This window comes from Platichthys flesus, chromosome 24 (assembly GCF_949316205.1).
Source record: "Platichthys flesus chromosome 24, fPlaFle2.1, whole genome shotgun sequence".
Classification (NCBI taxonomy): Eukaryota; Metazoa; Chordata; class Actinopteri; order Pleuronectiformes; family Pleuronectidae; genus Platichthys; species Platichthys flesus.
The window spans coordinates 14,852,870-14,876,730 of NC_084968.1; the positions used below are offsets into that span (position 1 = coordinate 14,852,870).

A 23,861-nucleotide genomic window follows, 5' to 3' on the forward strand; every position below is an offset into this window, starting at 1 on the left:
TAAGATAACTCTTTAGGCTTGTCAAAAGTAGGACATCAATAAACTGTGGTTTACTTTGGTTGAGATGAATTCAATGTATTTAAAAGGTGTTTAAATCCAGGACAAAAAGTATAAAATAACTATGGATTCTAAAACTCACTGTGAACACCAGAGGGCGCTGTCCCACTTGTGGTCATGGTTCAGTTTTCAGTCCATCAGGCAGAATCAGCAGAGAAAAGAAAACGGACAATGTAGTGAGTTTATTTATTTTGCAGTAATTATGCTGAATGTTCCCACATATCTTTAATAAAATTCTCTGAGTTATGAAAACATGAATTGAGTTTTTTCTTATCATGAGAGATCCGCAGTGTGAATATAATGTGTGTGTTGATCTACATGGGGAAGAGGAGAAAGCCACTGAAGGTGGTGTGTCCGTTCAGGTTATCGAACACTCTGCCGTTGTCCCACAGCTCCACGTGCACCCTGTCGCCGGCCGCCAGGCGCAGCACAGCAGAGTTAGTGCTGCTGTCCGAGCCGTCGGCTGTCGGGCTTTCATGGGTGGAAATCTGCAGGAGGCCGTTCTTCATCAACATGGCGCCCATCACGTGGGTGTTGTAGCCGTAGGTGCTGAAGCTGAAGAAGTAGGAACCAGCGACGGGCACCGTGAAGATTCCTGCAACACAGAGAAGACACTAAATGACTCAGTGACATTACCAGTTGAGTTAATCAGCAGGATTCTGCAAAAACTACAGAGCGGATTTCCACAAAGAGGCGGATCACAGATTTGTTCTTAAACATTGGGAGAATTTAGCCTATTTGTCAGGGAATAATTCATTGAACATGATGGGATAGAAAAATCATGTTTAGTGGTTTGACATCCTGATCTATAAATACACTGTTATGAGTGTGGGCAAACCTTTCTGAAATGTGGCTTTTCAGAACCAAGGAACAGGAAACTCAAGGTGATTTATTAATTATTATTCAAATTAATTTATTCATGATCCAAAACTGAATTCAGGCTCCATTCGCAGTGGAGAGTGATTTACACACATCTAAAAAAGATTGACCAGCTTTAATTTCATAAGAGCACTGCGATGAGCTCATGTGGTCTCAATGAATTCTCTCACATTGTTCGATCTTGTTTCTAAATACCAGAAGCAGGTGTTAAAGTTTGAGAGCCTCTGGACATCGAGTGACTACAAGATTAGTTTCAAAGCAGTTCTTCGATGTTGATATTTTAACCAACCTGTATTGTGATCGTAGGCGTCGCCGGTGTTTGAGAAGACTCTTTTAAAAATGAGAGACTTGTCTGTGCAGGGTCCGCTGTAAATCTCCCCCGAGTTTGACAGAGAGGCCGAGAATGCGATGTGAGGAGCGGCTGTGAGAAAACATGTAGAGAAGTGTTCACGTTAAAGTGAAAGAAATCACACGCAGAGAGTAGATTTTAAAGTCTGCTTGTCTTACCTTTACCACCGCTCTGTTTCAGCTCATCAATCTCCATCTCTGAGGCGTTCAGTCGTGTTTGCAGGTCTGTGCCAGTTTTGAAAATGAAATATATTAACTGACAAAATGCATTACGGGGAATATTTGTGGTAATATTTCAGTCGTGATCTCGTACCTTTGTTCTCCTCCTTCAGTTGGTCCATGTCGGCCTTCTGCCCCGTCAGCTGGTCCACAGTGGCATTGAGCCGGGCCTCCAGGGCTTCAAGATCCTGCTGATGGGTTTCTACACGTCTCTGATTCTCCTGTAAATCCTGAGTCAGCTTCTCTTGAGCTCTCATCCATTCCCCCAGGTCCACGTCGCCTCTCTGTCCAAACCCGGGCTCCACGCACAACAACACCAGGAGGGTCAACACAAGCAAAGACCTGGACCCCATTGGCTCACCTGTAAATGTGTGTTGTGTGATGTGCAGAAAGTTTTCTCTTGCTTGTGGAGGGAGGTTTTTCTGCAGTGGCTTATATACCTGCCCTCCTCATTGAAGAGGGAAAGAAGTGTTCAGGCCCCTCAGGGACACAAGTTCTCCTCATGTCCCAACAGGCCCTGGTAGGATTGTGTCAGGTTCTCAGTTTAGTTTGTGTATTTCTGGCTCTGTGTTTTCTGTTTCCTGTTTTATTTTGTAGTCTCTGTTCCTTGTGGGTGGTTTCTGTCTTCACTTCCTGTCTTGTTGATTGTGTTTCTAACTCCTCATGTGTTGCACCTGTGGCCAATTACCCCTGCCTTCCCTGTGTGTATTTAAGCCTCTGTCTTTCCCCTTATCCTCTGTCGGGTTGGCTGTTTTTCAAGCCATGTTCTGGTTCTTGCTGTGTTCCATGTTGCTGTCTAGTAAGCTTCCTTGTGTTTTTGTCTTCTTGTTCTCGTTCATGTCTTTTCAGTGTTTCAATTCCTTTAGTGTTTGTTTTCTTAAGTTAAAGTCTCTTTTTGTATTAAATACACCTTTTTGTTGAACATCTCTGCATCTGGGTCCATCTCCTTTCCTCAAGTCCTGACAGATTGTGCGAACATGGCTTCCAGTAAAATAAAAATAGGAAATGAGAAAAATAATGAATAATACGTTGTAGGCTTTGTAGTTTCACAATGTGTTATAATGTAAAAATCCCATCTTCACAATAGCACTCCACGGAAACCTCCTTTAAACTTTCAAAATACCTTTATTACATATCATTGTAATACTAAGCCCACATTCTGATGAGCTAAGACCATCAATGTCTATGATTTTCATATGTTCTGATATATCGACAGAGTCCAGCTGGGATATCAAAGTTTAATGAAGAAAAAACACATTAAATTATGTGTTTGAATTATAATCTGTTACAGTTCATCACATTTCAAAACAAAAAGCTAAACTGTCTGCAGACGAGTGTTTTCATCAAACAGAGAATTACAAGCCATTGAAATAATCACACACAACCACAGACTGTATATGAAACATAACCACAGACTTTACATGGAACATAACCACAGACTGTATATGGAACATAACCACAGACAGACTATGTCCTTTCTGACATCGTCCTCCATTGAGTCATTGGTGAATAATAAAGACATATATATACGTACAAATGGAAAACATCACAGGTTGTATTCCAACTTTTGTTGCATGACTGCGGCAAAAATATACAGAATAAACTTTTTTTAGGGGCCAATGCAGATACCGATATCAAGGAGCAAAAAACTATCACTTCTATATAAAATTGCAATAAAGCTCAAGTAAAACTTATATCATAAAGAAATAAAGATAAATTGAAAGAAAACAAATACGACAGAATATATAGAACTTGAATTAAGATAAAAAATGTAAAATATAATCATGATGCACATTGTTTATCCTGTAAAATAAACCTTTTCATATCGGTGCATATCTTAAAAGGCCCATATCAGCAAATTGAAATATCAAACGTAAACACAAAAGCAAATATCACAACATTTATTTTTCATTTATACTGAAATTCAATCCAGATCAAGTCGTTCTTTCCAATGAGCTGTTTTAAAACTGGTGAGTCTAACATGTGAAGGTGTTTCAGGATGAATGTTGATTTTCATGCTCTTGTTTTCTGGAGGATGCACCATTCATAGTCCTCCTGAAACAAAGAGACAATAACTATAAATTAATAAAGTACACACTTGATACTTCAACACCACAACATGATCAAGGCAGTTCATAGTTTTACACAAAGGATTTGAAATGTGAGACACCAATTGAACTGCATACTTATCGTACAAGAAGTATTTAATAATGATATGATGGAGTTTCAGTTGAGGTTTATTTCAGATGCACATGAGCCAGTAGCTGAACAGCCAGTTGTTAATATTTGTACCTGAAGCTGAATGTGGATTTTCATTAACGTAGTCAGACGTCTCCTCTGGATCACCTCGGGTTCCTGTGAAGATCAGACAGAAAACGACTTGAGAAGGTGGAGAACCACTGTTTGATTCATGTAGTTGATCTCGTTAGACGTCAGACTACATTCTGGTGCATTGGTCTGGAGCCGGGTCTGAGGAACCTTCCACCTGTAACTCTGCTTCAGACTCAACTGAAAAGTCCAAATGTCTGTTGGGCCAGAGTCCAGAGGCTGAGCACCAGACACTGGAGCCGATGGTGAGACAAGGGATTGTAAATTTTGGAGGGAAAACATTCTCCAGCAGGCCTAAGAATCTTCCCCTGGTGGTTGGAAAATGTGCTTTAGCGGGGGAGCCTTTAGGACCCCCGCTGTGCTCCTGGACACTCCCACTCTCCTTTGATCTCTGACACTCAATTGGCTAAAAGCCAGCATCATCCCATGACCACACCTCAAGGAGGCTGGGCCTCCACAGGTTAATAAGAGGGGCTGCTCATCAATAATCGCTGCCCATTCCCAATTCCCTGAAGATAGAGCTGACCTTTCCAGTTAGTTGATCCGGAGGTATTTTTAGGGAGCAATTACAGACGTTTGTTTAATTTTCATTTTGTTTTATTTCTTTAATCAGTCGACGTCTTACTTTGATAGAGACTATTTTTGTTTTTAACTTGAAAAGGCCGCGCACAGGAACTCGCTCGCTCGCCGAGCTCAGAGACTTTCTTTCCAAATCCACAGCTGCGTCACCGCTGTTCATTTCCTGCAGAAGAGACGAGGCAGAATTCCGTTCCAAGAGCAAGAGAAGTTCGCTCTATTCGGCCCAGCGCTGACCTCCGTTGCAACCACGAGACCCACCGGAGCACCGCTTAAGAGGCCAGGACTTTACTCATTTGTTTTCCAGGAATCCGCCCGTCCGCACGCATCCTGAGGTTCAACAAGACATTCACTGGACTTCCGGAAATCCCAAGCAAGCAAGCAACACCGCGGAGGTCACAGTAAGAGGCTTTATTGTCTGGGCAGAGAACTAGTTTAAATACTTAGCTTGTCACTTTATTTGAGTGTGTTTGTTTGTAGATCGCTGATCTGTTTTTAGCCGTGCTACACCTCCGGTTCCTTTGTCTACTGTGTTTTTTTGAGAAGCGCGGGGTAGAGAGCCGGCGCATCCTTTTTACGTGTTACCGTCAGAGATGTTGTGCGGAGATTTACATCTGTTAAAAGATAAATCTCACGTAACTGGACTGCCTGCTTCGCTGGAAGATTGTCTCTGACGATGTTGTGAGAGCTTTCCCGATCTCTCTCTCTCTCCCTCTCTCTCTCTCTCTTTTCTCCTAAACCTGTTTTTACACACGTCCCGACCTACATTTATACATTTCATGTTACATGGAGAAATCTAGATTTAAAGAGCCTTTATACATCTCGACGCCATTCGGCGCCAAAACCACGAGATAAGAAATCTCTTTGTCTTAAAGATCCGCTTTGTTAAGGTCAATGACCGGCAGCCATTTTGCTTTTCGCAACGTGGCTTCACTTAGGTAACCTCCATCTTGAAAGTACGTGAATGTAACATCACCTTGAATTCGGCCAGAGGACGTCACCACGTGACCTCGTCATTACGCCATATCCACTCCACTTTTTCTTTCTTACACACACACACACAAACACACAGAGAGACACAGACAGGCAGACACACACACGACCACACCACATTGTTTTACTATTCTTAATTAATAGCTTAATAGTTTAATTATTTTTAATAAATATTTTTTTATTTTAATAATTATATTTCATGATTATTAATAATTAGCCAACGTCAAATCTACTCCTACTATTGCACAACATGTCTGTCTTTGGACCATGTGACTAAAATGAGATGTTGGAAAACCACGCGTGTGTAGTGACAACCCAGTCTCATCAGAAAACGTTCAGTGGCAACGTTGGTCCACTTGGAACGACGTTACCATCTCACAATCTGGCCTCTCAGAGTGTGAGATGGTAACATTTTGTCAGCCCATTGTTTTGCATTGGCGTGTTCTCACGTCACGTGACTCACAAGCTCCCGTCTGCGGAGAGGAAAACATGGCGGATATTCCTTGTTTTCTCAGATAAAAATATAGTTTTGTAACTTAGTTTGGGCATAAAAATACATTCTGACACCATTTCTAGTGAGAAATGTGCTCTTTGCTTCCACAGTCTTCAGCCAGTTCGTGCTTATGATAAATATTTTAATAGTTATCACGAATGTTTTTATCGTTGCTATGACGCTGCCATGCCAGCACGGCGCAGCGTGCTGTTAAAATCACCGTCCCTGCGTGGTGTCCTTCAGTGATCGTGAATGTTATTCACGTTATATAATATTAATATTTGAGGCTAGATTACACCTCTAATGCGAAGGATCCTGCATGAGACAGTTCATACCGAGAGCGCCACGGACCGAGAGCGCCACAATTAATGAGGCAGGGGTTATCTATCAGAAATCAACTATATCGTCACATTAGGTTTCTCTTGAGCTCATTGAAATGACCTTCACATTCAACTCACTATCACCTGAACGATACTGTTGTTTCTGTATCTACAGTGACTTTTAGGAAAACATGTATAAAGCAATGTATAAACAATAATACATCTTATTTACTGAAAGTTTTCTGATGAGACTGGGTTGGTAGTGATGTCATGACTTCGTGTTGGACATTTCTGACTTCTCTGCAGGAGACACATTTAATACTGTACCTTCCTCCGTGTCTCCTCTGATTGAGTCATAGATGCAGTCGTCACCTACGAGTCAATAAAAAATCAAATCAACATGAAATGTAATTGAAACTTTGTGACTAGGTTCTTCTGAAAAGCATCAAGTTAGAAATATCTGTGAAGGCATTCAGGAGGAGAAGGACGGCTGACCGTGGAGAAGAGACGAGTACACTGGCAGCTGGATTTCATCGTGGTGGACAGTTGGGTCTGAGCTCTGATTGGTTCTCAGAGACTGGCTGAGCCTGAAACAGTCAAACAATCACAAGTGAATGAAACAGAAAAAGTAAAGTATTGATGTTTTGTTGAAGATGAAACAAGAGAGAGTGGAACCAACCTGTCACAACACAGATCTGTGGAAAAGACAATAATGATCACGTTACATGATTTTATTTTTCAACCTCTGCTCCATGACTATCGTGACAATAGTTTGAATGAGTTTGATTTAAATGAAATGAACCAGAGCAGCTCTCACTCTTTGAATTCCTGCACCAACACAACAGCAGCAGTGAGAGGAGGAGAATCAGTGTGAAGCCTCCAACCAGCCCAACGAGCAGCAGCACAGGAGACGCAGAGGGAGGTGCTGCAGGAGTCACTGATCAGACGAGGAGCAGTGAGGAGCAAAGAAAGATCCATGAGCAAAAACGGTTTGTAGTTGTAGAAATACTTTGAATATGTGTAAATTAAGTTTCCAGCTGTAAAATATGGGGGAAAGTTTTATAAGTGTATTGATCAAGTGGACCTGGTGTTTAGAAACCGTCTCAGTGAAAATACTGAGCAGAAAAGTTTTGAATCTACTTCTCAACCTGGAGACTCCTTTTCTACCTCATATTGATCACACTCACATTTTACTGACATCCAACTCTCCTTTGAGAAGACTCCTGAACGTTCACACTTGTAGAAACCTTCATCTGACTTTGACACAGCTGAGATTTCCAGTTTCCCTGTGACATCACTTTGGAGGAGTTCACCATTTTTGTAGAAAGAGATGTTGGAATCGAGTTTTCTTCTGAACCATGAGCAGCTGAGAGTAACGGACTGTCCCTCAGTCACAGGATGGACAGGGCTCTTCAGGATAACAGGACGTCCAACTGTAAACAGTTAAAAAACCATCAACAATGTGAACAACCTGATAATTCAGCTCGTATATAAACAGCTTGAGTCTAAATATTAGATGTTAAAGTGGAGCCAAAGTCATTCAATGCACTTTTTGTCACATTCTGCTCCTCACGTCCATGAGCTGTACGTTGTGTGTGCGCTGGACAAACATCTGGTTTCAATACACAGCCCTGGATTCAAGAGCAGGACATCTGAGCTCAAGCAGGGAGAGTTGAGTGTGAGCGCAGGGTTTAGAGTGAGAGCATCACAAAATCTGAATGTGACATCAATAAGTCCTGCTCTCCAACCAAAAGACCTCCCTCTTGAGTTCAGAGAGGGAAACAGCCTCCGGGTGGCGCTGTGGGCTGTGGCGTCCACACAGTCACGTGATGTCTGCTTGTTTAACGCAGACAGACACACTCTCACAGCTGATTCTGGTTGTTGAACGAGTGGTTGTGTAAATAAAGAGGGTGAATTTCATCCAAAGATCATGTTTGATGTGATGCATCTTGGTACATGTGGGGGGTGCAGCTCCTGCAGGAGCAGTGAAGGGAGGCAGTGCTCCCCACTTTCAGCAACTGTACCTTTAAATCACATTATGGGATGTTGGTAACATGCACAGTGTGAATAGATTCAATGAAAAACTACAACCTCCAGTGATGTTGACTGCGTTGCTGATCTCTGATCCAGATCCACACCAGTAAACTCCAGAAGGAGGATGATCCATGGTCCATGTGAAGCTTGTCTCCTGAGACTCGCACTCTAACAATCGTACTTTGTCTCCAGTAAATATCCACAATCTCCACTTATCAGAGTTTCCCTCGCAGGTCAGACGGAATTGGTTAAGAAAGAACTGCTGCACTGAGTCCGGCTTCACTGTGAGAGACACTGACGAGTAGGAATCTGAAAAACGTGACATGAAGAGTGAAACAGAAACTAATAGTTTAAATTAGTTGAGCATTAAAGACGTGAAGTCATCAGCAGAGACTCCATCTCAGTCACTTCTTGTTTTGTTTCCAGATTAAAGGAGTCATTTTAGGCTTTGAGTCATTTTACAAAGGAAACGTCAGAAGGACGACATCGTTTGTTGACATTGTAGTATATTCCCTTAGCTAATAGATCTCCATAGCACAGTTACAAACCAAAAATGGTATGTTAATATCCAGCTAATGATTTTCTCTAGCATAGGTATAGATCATAATGACATGTTAATATCTTAAGGCGCCTTGAATCTTAAGTTCAAACCTTTAAGTATTACCTCCAAATGTGTTCATTGTGTTTCTCTTTGTCTGAACTATCCTTGAACTGCCTATGGAATAATGAGAGGAGAGATGGTTTTCAGCGGGTCCTTAAATCTTAAGGTACGACCAGTGTTGCCACAGTTACTTTGAAAAAGTAACTTAGTTACTTTACAGATTACTTGATTTTAAAAGTAACTAAGTTAGAATACAAGTTACTTTATAAGTTACATTCAGCACCTGCCGACATCACCCCGCCGCCTCAACCTAAAAATGATAACCGGTTTTGCCAACACTCAATTTATTAGAAACCGCCGTTACTGGCATCACTGGGTATGACACATTCCCAAATTTAGGCAGAAGGCCCGGTTGTGTGACGTCATTTTATCTCTAGGTTTGTGGTGAACAACTCCCCTATAAAACGCCTTACCTTGGAGAGTCAAGGCGGATTTTCACTATTCAGCTTGTGTGTTATCTCCGAGTTTTCTAGAAACTCGTCCTGACCTATAATACTCTTGTGTAATAAACATTATACTTGTAAGTACTGGGTCCGCGTCTCCTGTCTTCGAACACCGACTTCAACAAGACACTACTGCGGGAAAGATACGAAAACATCACAGTGACATCACAGTGACATCATGATGATGTCAGTCCGAGCATATGATCATAAATAATATCACCTTCAGGTCAGTCCTATAGGATGAACACAAAGAATAATTTCATGTGACATTAGATTTTGGGGAATGATTCTCTGATCAATATAAACTTCAGATTGTCGCTCTAACCCTGTATCTGTCTTGACCTTTGACCTATGACCTCTAAAAGTGAATCACCTGGAGGAACCAGCCAAAGTAAAGTTCCCCAAGTAACTGACCGACTGAAGGGACAACATCTGCTTCGAGAGAAAGAAACAAACTCACCTACAGACCACACCCACTTTGTCTCACTGTACTCAGTGTAAAACACGGGGTCTCCTCTTCCAGCTCGACATGAATAACCTGCTGACTCCGTCAGGCCTTGGATGACGAAGGAGTTTTGTTCAGTTCCTCCGTCGCTTCCTGGGAGCAGCTCATAACTGAACGTAGGAATGTTTATATCCCTCCGACTATGTTGAATTGACTGTGGACAGCTAGGGGCTTGATCCAAACTAATGGGGTCCGCTCTGTACCAGTAGAACCTCCATCCTGCAGTCGGATGTGGAACCCCCCCACAGGTGAGAGTCCCTGAGGCTCCAGGAGTCAGCCATGATGGAGACACAGTGAGGACAGGTGGTGGTGCAGCCGCTGAAACAGAACATCGTCACAACAGAAACACGTCTTCATGTTTGTCTACAGATGTTCATTTTGGAACCAATGACATTTCTGGATGCTTCACATTCAGCCATCGACATGACTGCCCCCAAAAGTGAAGCCAAACTATAACACCGCCCCCTGGTGGCTGCCTGCAGTACATGTCATTCTTCTCGTTTGGCTCTCTTCGAAGGCGGTCGCATTTTTCTCTCCCTCTCCTCCCCCTAACCTTCCCTGCTTGGCTCCCTTCCTCTTGTCTTGTCCTACACTTGAGAGACTCTCTCCGCACGGCTTTACGAACTTAAAATCATGGATTTGATCAGTTGGTCTCTCAACGCAATTGACACCATCTTCTCGACGAGGAACTCGGGTTCGGGGGAACCTGTCTGTCCGGCCGGGACGTTCGCAGCTGGCTACTCGATGGACGCGTGGGATAAGTGGCGTGTCGTGTGCCTAGCGGCCCTTTCCGTGGAGGACGTTGAAGACATCTACCTATTCGGAACCACGACTACAGGCTTTCTGCTGATTGGATTAGGCGCTGCCCTGGTTTTTCGGAAAATAAATGAAACAGTGACAGCTGTCAAAAGCCCCCTAAGGCTGCCCCATATGATTGATGCGCTGGGCAGAGCTGTTAAGTCTCAGACTGCGGCTCTTAACCGCCAGATGGATATCAACATGGAGAAGCTCACGGCTCTGCAAAGGAAATTGGATCGATTCGGAGACCTGTTGGAAAAATCGGTGAAAGTGGAGATAGAGTAGACGTGCAAATTGGAATGCGGCTACTTGCAAGTCCAAACAATCCCAATCTTATCTGTTTCGGCCCCCCCAACCAGCAAGGGCCTGGCCAAGGCCATTGCTGGAACAACAACTCCCCTGAAGAGCGCTGCAGTGAGACTCTCTTGCATCCCCCCCCCCCTTCCCACAGACACCTGTCCCTGTCTCGGACCCTATCAAGGCTGTCTCCACGGCAATCTGCGAACTGAGAATCTGTCTGATTGTGGCCTAGGGGAAGGCGACAACCCAGGCCTACTTATACACGAACTTTACATACATACACACGTTCATATTACACACAGATATGCATCCCCCACACCCCCCATCCCACGCCTTTGCCTGCTTCGTACCCCCAGTTTGACAGCGGGTCTGTGACCAGCGCTTCGCGGCTGCAGGACCGGATGGCTGCTTGTCTGTGCTGGTTTACCTCCATCCTCCAACTGGCTGGGCTCAGAACACCCAGTCACTGGCTTACCTCCATCCCCCCTCCCCCCTCCCCGTTGCAAGTCATGTTTAAAATGTATGTGCTTATGTGCTGAGGTGTTTTTCCTGTTCCCACATTGTACTCCTCTAGGAGCATAGCCTGGGGGTTGTTTTTCTCTCCTCCCTTCCCTCATGTTATGCTGTAATCTTCATCCTTCTTTTCATTTCGTTGCCTCTGTACTCGTACTCTGTGTAATGACAATAAATTGAATCCAATCCAAAAATCCAATGTCAACCATGGTTTCTTTCATTTGAGTTTGTTCACGTCTTCATGTTTCTGATCAGTTTGGTTTTAATTCGTTATTTGATGCAATAAAAACAGTGAAACGTAATGATTGACAGCTGACTATGACTTGTGATTGGTTGATCCCATGTATGGGCGGGACCTCGATACCCCAGCTCCACACCTCCATCATGATTTCACACACTCTGGCTCTAAATTACCTGAAAAGTGAAAGATGGCTGGTATCCGGGTAACAAACAGTTTTATAAGTGTATTGATCAAGTGGACCTGGTGTTTAGAAACCGTCTCAGTGAAAATACTGAGTAGAAAAGTTTTGAATCTACTTCTCAACCTGGAGACTCCTTTTCTACCTCATATTGATCACACTCACATTTTACTGACATCCAACTCTCTGGTGAGAAGTCTCCTGAACGTTCACACTTGTAGAAACCTTCATCTGACTTTGACACAGCTGAGATTTCCAGTTTCCTTCTGACATCACTTTGGAGGAGTTCACCATTTTTGTAGAAAGAGATGTTGGAATCGAGTTTTGTTCTTCTGAACCATAAGCAGCTGAGAGTGACTGACTGTCCCTCAGTCACAGGACGGACAGGGCTCTCCAGGATAACATCACCTCGAACTGTAAACAGTTAAAAAACCATCAACAATGTGAACAACCTGATAATTCAGCTCGTATATAAACAGCTTGAGTCTAAATATTAGATGTTAAAGTGGAGCCAAAGTCATTCAATGCACTTTTTGTCACATTCTGCTCCTCACGTCCATGAGCTGTACGTTGTGTGTGCGCTGGACAAACATCTGGTTTCAATACACAGCCCTGGATTCAAGAGCAGGACATCTGAGCTCAAGCAGGGAGAGTTGAGTGTGAGCGCAGGGTTTAGAGTGAGAGCATCACAAAATCTGAATGGGACATCAATAAGTCCTGCTCTCCAACCAAAAGACCTCCCTCTTGAGTGCAGAGAGGGAAACAGCCTCCGGGTGGCGCTGTGGGCTGTGGCGTCCACACAGTCACGTGATGTCTGCTTGTTTAACGCAGACAGACACACTCTCACAGCTGATTCTGGTTGTTGAACGAGTGGTTGTGTAAATAAAGAGGGTGAATTTCATCCAGAGATCATGTCTGATGTGATGCATCTTGGTACATGTGGGGGGTGCAGCTCCTGCAGGAGCAGTGAAGGGAGGCAGTGCTCCCCACTTTCAGTTACTGTACCTTTAAATCACATTATGGGATGTTGGAAACATGCACAGTGTGAATAGATTCAATGAAAAACTACAACCTTTAGTGATGTTGACTGCGTTGCTGAACTCTGATCCAGATCCACACCAGAAAACTCCAGAAGGAAGATATTTCATGTTCCATGTGAAGCTAGTCTTCTGAAACTTGCACTGTAACAATCCTACTTTGTCTCCATTAAACAGCCACAATCTCCACTTATCAGAGTTTCCCTTGCAGGTCAGATGGAATTCGTCACGATAGTAGTGCTGCACTGAGTCCGGCTTCACTGTGAGAGACACTGACGAGTTGGAATCTGAAAAACGTGACATGAAGAGTGAAACAGAAACTAATGGTTTAAATGAGTTGAGCATTAAAGACGTGAAGTCATCAGCAGAGACTCCATCTCAGTCACTTCTTGTTTTGGGAATCAGGTCATAATATTACCAGAATACATTTGTAATGATTCCAGATTAAAGAGTCATTTTAGGCTTTGACTCATTTTACAGAGGAAACGTCAGAAGGACGACATCGTTTGTTGACATCACAGTGACATCATGATGATGTCAGTCTGAGCATATGATCATAAATAATATCACCTTCAGGTCAGTCCTATAGGATGAACACAAAGAATAATTTCATGTGACATTAGATTTTGGGGAATGATTCTCTGATCAATATAAACTTCAGATTGTCTCTCTAACCCTGTATCTGTCTTGACCTTTGACCTATGACCTCTAAAAGTGAATCACCTGGAGGAACCAGCCAAAGTAAAGTTCCCCAAGTAACTGACCGACTGAAGGGACAACATCTGCTTCAAGAGAAAGAAACAAACTCACCTACAGGCCACACCCACTTTGTCTCACTGTACTCAGTGTAAAACACGGGGTCTCCTCTTCCAGCTCGACATGAATAACCTGCTGACTCCGTCAGGCCTTGGATGACGGAGGAGTTTTGTTCAGTTCCTCCGTCGCTTCCTGGGAGCAGCTCATAACTGAACTTAGGAGTGTGAACATCCTTCCACTCATATCGAATTGACTGTTTACATCTGGGGACTGGATCCAAACTAATGGGGTCCGCTCTGTACCAGTAGAACCTCCATCCTGCAGTGGGATGTGGAACCCCCCCACAGGTGAGAGTCCCTGAGGCTCCAGGAGTCAGCCATGATGGAGACACAGTGAGGACAGGTGGTGGTGCAGCCGCTGAAACTGAACATCGTCACAACAGAAACACGTCTTCATGTTTGTCTACAGATGTTCATTTTTGAACCAATGACATTTCTGGATGCTTCACATTCAGACATCGACATGACTGCCCCCAAAAGTGAAGCCAAACGATAACACCGCCCCCTGGTGGCTGCCTGCAGTACATGTCCACTATGGTTTCTTTCATTTGAGTTTGTTCACGTGTTCATGTTTCTGATCAGTTTGGTTTTAATTAGTTATTTGATGCTATAAAAACAGTGAAACGTCCTGATTGACAGCTGACTCTGACTGGTGATTGGTCGAGCACATGTATGGGCGGGACCTCGATATTTTGGCTTCTCTTTGTAACTGTGCATTGAACACATATAACATTTTTTCATGTTTAAAGTTAAACACCTATATTTCAATACTAAATAAGACTTGACTCACCATTAGACAGGTCCAACGTGAGGGGAGCACTCCATCCTGTTGAGTTCTGCCATGCACCTTTCAGTCGGCCCTGACACCAGTAGCTGGCTCTCAGATCTGACCCCAGACTGGTCCTGAACTCCTTTGTGTTGGGGGGTGCATGTGAGCTGGTTGCTGTCCATTCATACTCCCACTCAGAGTCTCCTCCCAGGATCTCACACCTCAGGGTGACGGCTTCTCCTCTGTATCTGCTCGGCCAGTTGGGTTGAAGAGTCACAGCAGCTCTGTTGTGGACTGTTCATATTCACCAGTAAAGACAGAATCACAGCTTGTATCAGCATCAACCTTTACGTCATCTCAACAAACATCATGGACGCAGAATGGATTCTCTCCTCACTCACCGATTCCATGAATCCTGACTGGGTGACTGTACTGGGTGTAGTAAACTGGATCTCCTCTACCTCCTCTGCACCAGTACAGTCCTTCACGTGAGGCACTAGCACTTTGTCCATGTGACTTGAAGTCCTCATCCGTCAGGGGCTCCGAGGTCTTCTCACCTCTGTACCAGTAATACTTCCATCCAGGTGATGTTGGGCCCACGGAGCAGGTCAGGAGCACACTGCCCCCTACTGGAAAGGCTCTGTGGTCAGCACTCAGCTGAGCCGCTGGTCTTTCTGTTAATGTTGAAAACACTTTGGCTTTTAGTCCATTTCATGTGAGTTGATTGAAATGAGTAGAACATGTATCTCCTTCAGTCTTCTGCAGTCGTACAAACTAAAACAGCAGTAAAAGCAGAAGTACAGAATGGTTTGGTCCAGATTATACCACCTGTTTGCCACATCAGAGCCACAAGTTAGCCACAGCCGTACCGTACATCAACCAAAGCTGCCAGACGTGGCCCCGATTCGTTTGGATCTATTTGGACCATATTCACCACATGGACCACTTTAGGTTCACATCCAGATCACACTTTGCCTAGAGCACCTCATGTTTACCATAAAGACCCAGGTGGGTTCTGGGATGGTTGGGCCACATTAGCTCTTTAACAAGTGGACGAGTTTAGGCTCAGATCCATTCTGTCCACAGGAAAGCTAGAGGAGCAGTATCACTGCCTGAAGTGGACCACATCCATCTGGTCTAAAGGTGCTGAGCATTCACCGTATATAAAGATGGACCACATCACAGCTCCACAACAGTGAGCTCGCCCCCTGGTGGCTGGCTGCAGTACAGGTCAGATTATCTCAAGAGGAAAGGAAGTTCTTGTTCGTCTGATGTTCTGTATGTTCAAGTTTTGGGTTGAACTGAATTAGTTTTTGATGTTATAAAAACCTGGTGAAACATGGTGACTGACAGATGAGGCTGACTCACGATTGGTCGAGTATCGTCAGGACCTTGGTCCCAGATCGTTTGTCTCCAGGATGTTTTCACTTGGATTCTGAAGAGCACTCGTTTCCTCCCAGATGAGAATAACATCTAAACATCGGTGAACGTCATCGTACTCGCCAATAGGCTGATCGCAACAATGAGATAAATATCGGTAAGATGTTCAGCTTTTGAATTGCTGCATCCCTCGTTACGTTTTTGTTGTATTCTATTTCTTATCAGCGTATATTACATTACATTACATTACATTACATTACATTACATTACATTTCATTCAGCTGACGCTTCTATCCAAAGCGACTCACAATAAGTGCATTCAAACCCGAGGGTACATACCAACGACGACAAGAATCAAGAAAGTACAATTTCTTCAAAATAAAGCAAAACTATAAAGTGCTATAAGTAAGTGCCATCTAAGTGCTACTTAAGTGTTAGTTTCAAAAGTTGTTAGTAGTGTTATTTTTTTTATTTTTTTTATTTAAGGTAAAGTTGGAAGAGGTAAGTTTTTAGTTTTCGGCGGAAGATGTGTAAACTTTCTGATGTCTGGATGTCGATGGGGAGCTCATTCCACCAATCAGGAGCCAGGACGGCAAACAGTCGTGTTTTTGATGAGTGTTTAGCAGTGAGGGAGCAACGAGCTGATTGGCCGAAGCAGAGCGGAGTGAACGGGGTGGGGTGTAACGTTTGACCATGTCCTGGATGTAGACTGGACCGGATCCGTTCACAGCATGGTACGCAAGTACTAGTGTTTTGAACCGGATGCGAGCAGCCACTGGTAACCAGTGAAGGGAGCGGAGGAGAGGAGTAGTGTGAGTGAATTTAGGTTGAAAACCAGTCGAGCTGCTGCATTCTGGATGAGCTGCAAAGGTCGGATGGCAGTAGCAGGTAGACCTGCCAGGAGGGAGTTACAGTAATCTAGGTGTGAGATGACCAGAGCCTGGACCAGAACCTGCACCGCCTTCTGAGTGAGAAGGGGGCGTGTCCTCCTGATGTTGTACAGCATGAATCTACAGGACCGTGTTGTTGCAGTAATGTTGGCAGTAAGGGAGAGTTGGCTGTTGAGTGTTACGCCCAGGTTCCTAGCCGTCTGAGTGGGGGTTAACACGGAGTTGTCAAAGTTAATAGTCAGGTCGTGGATGGGAGAGTCTTTCCCTGGAAGGAAAAGTAGTTCAGTCTTGTCAAGGTTAATCTTCAGGTGGTGTTGAGACATCCACTGAGAGATGTCGGTCAGACAGGCAGTGATTCGTGCTGCTACCTGTGTTTCCGATCGGGGAAAAAAGGATTAGTTGGGTGTCATCGGCATAGCTATGGTAGGAAAAGCCGTGTGAGTGAATGACAGAGCCGAGGGAGTTGGTGTACGAAGAGAAGAGGAGAGGACCAAGGACAGAACCTTGAGGGACCCCAGTAGTGAGGGGACAAGGTTCGGACACAGACCCTCTTCAAGTTACCCTATAAGTGCGTTCAATGAGGTAGGAAGAGAGCAGGGAGAGAGCAGAGCCTGAGACACCGAGGTCCTGAAGGGAGGAAATGAGGATCTGGTGGTTCACTGTGTCGAATGCAGCAGAGAGGTCTAGAAGGATGAGGACAGAGGAGAGAGAGGCTGCTCTAGCAGTGTGAAGCTGCTGAGAGACAGCAAGGAGGGCAGTCACAGTTGAGTGACCTGCCTTGAAACCAGACTGGTGAGGGTCAAGAAGATTATTGTGGTTAAGATAGGAGGAAAGTTGATTAAATTGCGTGCAAGAATTTTGGAAACAAAGGGAAGGAGAGAGACAGGTCTGTAGTTTTTTACTTCAGACGGGTCGAGGGTGGGTTTCTTCAGGAGAGGATTTACTCTTGCCTCCTTCAGAGAATTAGGGAAACAGCCAGTTGACAGGGAAGTGTTGATTAGATGGGTAAGAAAAGGAAGAAGGTCAGGGGCAATAGACTGGAGACTGTGAGAAGGGATGGGGTCAAGGGGGCAGGTGGTCGGGCAGTATATGAACATAAACTGAAGGAGACATTTGCCAGTTTCTCAAAACTCGGTCTTTCTCACCAGAAACTGTTAATGTGACGTCATCACTCCACTCGGTCGTGGACTTCAAGTTCTTCTTGTCTTTAGCCAAACACCTGTAGCTTCCACTGTCGGACGAGGACGCGTTGACAATCCTGTGTTCATTGTGTGTTGGAGCCGTAGTTGAGTTGGGTTGGGTCCATTCATACTCCCACTCAGTCAGTTCATCTGCAGGGACCTCACACCGGACAGTGATCCTCTCACCGCTGAAGACCAGAGACCAGTCAGGTTGCAGGACCACAGAGGCCTTGTGGGAAACTGATCACAAATAGAAACAGAGAACAGAAGAAAGTAGAATGGCTCAGTACAGCTCCTCCCTCCACCAAACTGTACAGATACCAGTCCTCTCATCTCTTCATCAGGGAAAGAATCAAACAAGAATCACACAATCTTAAAGAAAAACACTTTGCAACTTCTTAACCTTGAAACAGCAGCTTCCAAGTTAATGTAATGATTCTCTGTCTTAATGAGGAGAAAGTTTCCTCCTTCTCTCCCTGAGCGTCTGTTCTCTGTGACTCTGGTGAGTGGGTTCCATCTCCTGAGAGAAGAACTGACTGAGAGTCACAGACACAACCAGCTGCAGCTGAAGAGTGAAGCTGAACTGAGATCAGTTCATAACACTCTGAACTTATTAAAACATATCAGGTGTGGCTGCAGAGGGCGCTGTTGCTCAGTTAAAGTTACATCATGTTAAAGAAAGTCTGGATGTTTGGATTCCATCTAAATCTCATTGGTTCTGTCTCAAGTTTCGTGGAAATCCATCCAGTAGTTGTTGTGTAATCCTGCTGACGAACAAATCAAGAAAGAAACGTCCAGGGACAGAATATAACCTCCACAGGAGGTAACTAGTGTTTGGATTTCTAAACGGACTCTTACCTCTGTTCTCTATTGTGACTCGGTTGCTGTCCTCTGTGAGGAAGCTTGTGTCTCCTCTCCGTCCTCTGCAGCTGTAGATGCCTTCCTCTGAGATGCTGATTTCATCATCTGTTTCATTATATCTTAGGATCTGAGCTGCAGAGGAGGCTGAGGTTCTTCTGAACCAGTCGTATCTCCACTCAGACGCGTTCTCCACAGAGCAGGTCAGTGCTACGCTTCCCTTTCCTGTGATGGTTGTGTCATCAGCAGTCAGCCTGGGCCTGGGTTTATCGGCTTTCAAAGTGCGGGAGAGAAAATGAAAGACAAATTAAATGAGAAACAGATTAAAGCGTATGAAGCAGAGTTTCACTCAGTAGAGGACAAAGTTCTGATCGTAGAATATATAAGACAAAAAGGTCTAATGATGAATCTCAACATGTAAAAGGTTCATTGATCCCCACATAGCTCAATGCTTCAGGCCCAGATGTGGCCCACGCTGTCACTCTGGCATCCAGCCCACACACCTCATGGAGTGATGGCACTGGGGCAGTCCACTGCTGTTTGCCAGAGCCGGGCCACAGATGAGCCGTAGCAATACCGTGTGTCAACCACAAGGGCCGAAGGTGGCCCCCATGTGTTAGTGCTGTTTGAGCCATGTTCACCATTCATGGACCACTTGAGGTCCACATCCAGATCACACTTTGCCTACAGCACCTGATGTGTGCCAGAAAGACCCAGGTTGGTTTTAAGGTAGTTGGGCCACATTAGCTGGTTTACATGTGGACCAGTTCAGGTCCACACCCAGATGCTAACTGGGGATTGGGCAGAAATTGGTTTAGTAGTTTTTACTGGTCCTGCTAAGAACAACCAATAGAAAGAGGTGAAGACGTAACGTCCTCGTGGAGGTTGTGAAAGATGATTGGACGTACGTGTTACTCTCAGCTGGAAGGCCTCACTCCACTCTGTTGAGGAATACCAGTCCGCTCTGGCCTTACACCAGTACTCTCCACTGTGGAAAACAGAGGCAGGGCCCAGCCTGTATTCACTGTGTGTGGGAGCTGTGTTTGGACCAGTGACTGGTTGGTGGGAGCTTGTTGTCCTCCATTCATATTCCCACTGGGTGTCTCCTCCTCCCTGGATCTCACACCTGACAGAGATCGTCTCACCGCTGAATATCTGAGTCCAGTTGTGTTGCAGCACGACAAAGCTTCTGTTGGACACTGAACATTCAACACAAATATAAAACCAACAGAGAGAACTGGTTAATGTTGCTGCTGACTGGTTCTGTTTCATCGTAGCCAGTCATGAAAGCCTGCTACTCACAGGTTCTGTCGATGTGATGCACGTGACTCTTCTCTGAGAAGAAATCTGAGTGAGTCCTTCTCCCCCTGCACCAGTAGCTGCCTCCCTGTGAGATGCTCAGAGAGTTGTGCACAGGATTTGTTGCGATGGCGGTTTCCTCAGCGTCTGGGGAACGTGTGAACCAGTCGTAGCTCCAACCAGCAGACTGCTCCACAGAACAGGTCAGAGTCAGAGAGCCGCCCACTGGGATGGACGTCCTGGATGCTCTCACTGTGGCTCTGGGTCTGTGTGCTGCTCAGGAAAGAATATTCACATCTTTAATTAGGATCCTTCTTATTACTTTATGAAACTCAGTTCATGTAGTGAAGCATCTATTAAATTAGCAAAAAATTATATCTTCATCATTAATTAGGAGACAAGTCATTATTAATCTTTACATCTGTAGTAGTATAAATTTATTAAAGAAGATTTAAAAAATATATATTTTCAATGTTGATTAGGAATCAATTCATCATAATTTTTTTATTCTGTACATGTAGGTAAATAGTATACATGGATAAAATAATACTTCCATTAGGAATCAATTTAAATAATTCAGTGTATGAATTATAAATCCATTAAAATAGCAAAAATCTATATTTTCATAATTAATTTGAGATCAATTCATTATTTATTTTTTGTGTTCAATATGTTGTATATATACATTAAAATAACAACCTTTAATATTTATATAATTATTTAGAAATCAACCCATTTATTCAGAAGAAGAAACCTGGATTTGTCCGGCTGTCCACACCATGTGGACAACAAGCTTCATGTTTCTACTGTCCCAGTTACTGTGAAGGTCTTTACTGGTGTCTCTTTGTCCTGTGTCTCCACATGTCTGTGGGTGAAGCTCCCAGCGGGGACAATGACTCTGGATATCTCACCTGACACAAAGAGAGTGGCCCTGTTGCTCTGTCTGCTCTCTTCTGATCTGTTGTGGTGAGCGATGCACTGATAATCCCCGTTCCCGTCGGGCGTTAGCTCTGGAATCCTGAGGACGTTACTGGGAGTGATGGGGACCAGTGGTTTGTCGTTCCACTTGAACTCATAACTCCACTCACTGACACTTGCTTCTCGAATGTGACACGTGAGATTAACGTGCTCCCCAGAATATAGAGTGGTTGAGTTGGGTTCAAAGGTCAGCTCAGCATCTACCCCCCCGCACAAACAGAACATAGTTAGAGGAAATACCAACCAGAGTTTTGTTCTATAAGTTTTCAGTTCATTCATATACTCACTAATCTTAGTAACAACACACAGGAAGAAAAATGGGATGAAATATACATATTAATAAAGATAGAGATCAATAAAGAAAAGAGCTGACTCACCTTCAGTGAGTCCACAGGAGAGGAGTGTATTCAGCACTGAAAGAAACAGTGGTATCTCATCAGACATTAATAACCCTGGTAAATAATCTAACACAGTACAGACTCTAGTAATAAGTCTGTTAGTAAGTACTGTTATATTGTAAAAGAGAGTATGAGCAGTAGTATTAAAACTACCCATCAAAGAAATTGTACAAAAGTATGAAATGTCTTGAGAATCAATAACTCAATGAATCAAAGAAGTTAAATATCAGTGATCTACTGAGTTTGATCCATTTATTTGAATTCATGTGGATCAGATGATTGTTTCTCTGATAATCATCAGGACAATATTCACAGCCTGTAACTTTAAAGTCTATAATTCCATGAGATCATCACAATGTTTGATTTGTTTCTAAATCAACTTTTCTTATTTCAAATTATCCTTTGGCAAATAAATCAATGAATCAGGTATAAAATTTGATCAAATAATAAATGTAAAGAAAATATAGTTTCCACTTTCTAACGGTTCTCCAACAATCACAATTTAGTCTCAAATAAAAGTTATTAAAGTTCATATAACAGAATACATGCGTCTGGTTACCTCTGCAAATAGATAAAGACATTTCAGCCGTTGCTGTGTCGAACGTTTTCACTGTGACCGTCCGACCAAGTTTACAGAGACTTTCAAAAGATCATTGCACTGTGTGGTGAAGTCGATGTTTCCAGAGCTTTTCTGAATCTCTTTGTCTGAAAACATCCTTTGTGTAACCCATGTGACCTACCGCCATTTTGTCTTCGGCCTCATGGGACCGCTGAGGTCGTAAAACCTCCATTTTGAATTTCGTAACATCGACTTGAATTCGGCCAGATTACGAAACCATGTGACCAAGTCATTACTCCATTGCCCCTCCCCCTTCTCTTTCTTACACACACACACCCACACCCACACACACACAAACCCCCACACACACACAACCACACACACCCACACTCACAGACACACACACACACACACACACACACGACAACACACAAACACACACACGACAACACACACACCCACACACACAAACACACACACACACGACAACACACACACCCCCACACACCTACACACAACACACGCACACACACACACACACCCACACACACAAACACACACACACACACATACACACACACACACACACACACACGACAACACACACACACACCCACACACACAAACACACACACACCCACACACACACACACAAACACACACACCCACACACACAAACACACACACACACGACAACACACACATACATAGATAAATCCCCTCAGTTTATTATATAATCATTAATATTAAATATTGAGATTATTAATTTAACTTTTAAAACTTGAGACTGATAATTAAAGATTGACTTGTTGGTCCCTGTAACCAGGGTAATATGTAATAATTACAGGTTTTATTATTCTTAATTGATAATTTTACTGTTTTCATTAGTTATTTAGCTATTCTTAATGAATAACGTATCATTTCTAATTAATTTTACTATCCTTAATCGATAGCTAAATAACTGTTATTCATTTTTGATAACACTTTGCATTGATAGAATAAAAGTTCCTGATACTCACAGAATAAGGAGAGCACACGGAGCAGAGAGAGCCCCATGGTCCCATCCAGCAGCTCCACTCAAACACACTTCAAGACAGGTGGAGGATCAGTGGAGCACATCTCTTATCAACATGAGAGAGGGAGGTGTTGGTGCTCTTCTGTTTCCTGGGTCAGTTTCCTTCTGCACTGGAACCTCCCCCCCCCCCCCCCCCCCCCCCTCTGAGGCTGCTTGTACTTTAACACGTTTCTGTTGCTGTGGAGCCACCGTGATAGAAACCAGCACACGTCCCTGCACCAGACACAACTGTCCTCCTGATAGTTACTGGACATTTTGAATGATATGATATATATGATATATGATAGACATGATATCTGAAATACTCTCATCTCATCATATACCAACCCACTGTTCATCCCTTTACTCCCCATGCACAGAGATTTAACTTTTACCACTTAAATACTGTTATATATTCATATATTTTTATATATATTTTTTTTTTTGTTGTTTTGTTTTTGTTTTTATATTAATATATATATCTGTTTGTACTATCCACTCCAGCAGCACAAGAACACTTTCATTCTAGACACTGACACAATCACATCATTGCATTCTGTACCATAGGGTCAGACCCATTCATGTACCAGTATCTGTATTATGTATATTTGTTTTATGTATGTATCGGTTAAGTGTATAAGTGTATAAGCTACTGGATGACATAAATTTCCCATGGGATTAATAAAGTATCTATATATCTAATGGGGAAAGCAATGATGAAAATTTAATGCAGTAAAAAAGAAAATGTAGTATTTCC

General features: G+C 43.5%; 3 protein-coding genes across 3 annotated transcripts; all 3 read right to left on the bottom strand.

The window, feature by feature from the left end:
- Positions 1-169: 169 nt before the first annotated feature.
- On the bottom strand, positions 170-2,166 carry cbln11 (cerebellin 11). Its single transcript, XM_062384455.1, has 4 exons — positions 1,598-2,166; positions 1,444-1,509; positions 1,226-1,357; positions 170-652 (listed from the first exon to the last, which is right to left on the bottom strand). Exons 1-4 carry the CDS (start codon positions 1,854-1,856, stop codon positions 372-374), a joined length of 738 nt encoding a protein of 245 aa, XP_062240439.1. The 5' UTR covers positions 1,857-2,166; the 3' UTR covers positions 170-371.
- Positions 2,167-2,727: 561 nt separating this feature from the next.
- On the bottom strand, positions 2,728-19,451 carry LOC133950318 (uncharacterized). Its single transcript, XM_062384567.1, has 18 exons — positions 19,394-19,451; positions 18,817-19,089; positions 17,923-18,198; positions 14,909-15,181; positions 14,529-14,801; positions 13,734-14,102; positions 12,903-13,210; positions 12,616-12,700; positions 12,052-12,300; positions 9,812-10,174; positions 8,305-8,556; positions 7,401-7,646; positions 7,031-7,150; positions 6,893-6,908; positions 6,709-6,800; positions 6,541-6,585; positions 3,796-3,858; positions 2,728-3,558 (listed from the first exon to the last, which is right to left on the bottom strand). The coding sequence occupies exons 1-18, from the start codon at positions 19,449-19,451 to the stop codon at positions 3,548-3,550; spliced, it is 3,372 nt and encodes a 1,123-aa protein (XP_062240551.1). The 3' UTR covers positions 2,728-3,547.
- A 133-nt stretch (positions 19,452-19,584) lies between these two features.
- Positions 19,585-23,146, bottom strand: LOC133950319 (basement membrane-specific heparan sulfate proteoglycan core protein). The gene is made up of 5 exons (XM_062384570.1): positions 23,070-23,146; positions 21,471-21,506; positions 21,027-21,293; positions 20,119-20,388; positions 19,585-20,015 (listed from the first exon to the last, which is right to left on the bottom strand). Exons 1-5 carry the CDS (start codon positions 23,104-23,106, stop codon positions 19,585-19,587), a joined length of 1,041 nt encoding a protein of 346 aa, XP_062240554.1. The 5' UTR covers positions 23,107-23,146.
- Positions 23,147-23,861: the final 715 nt, after the last annotated feature.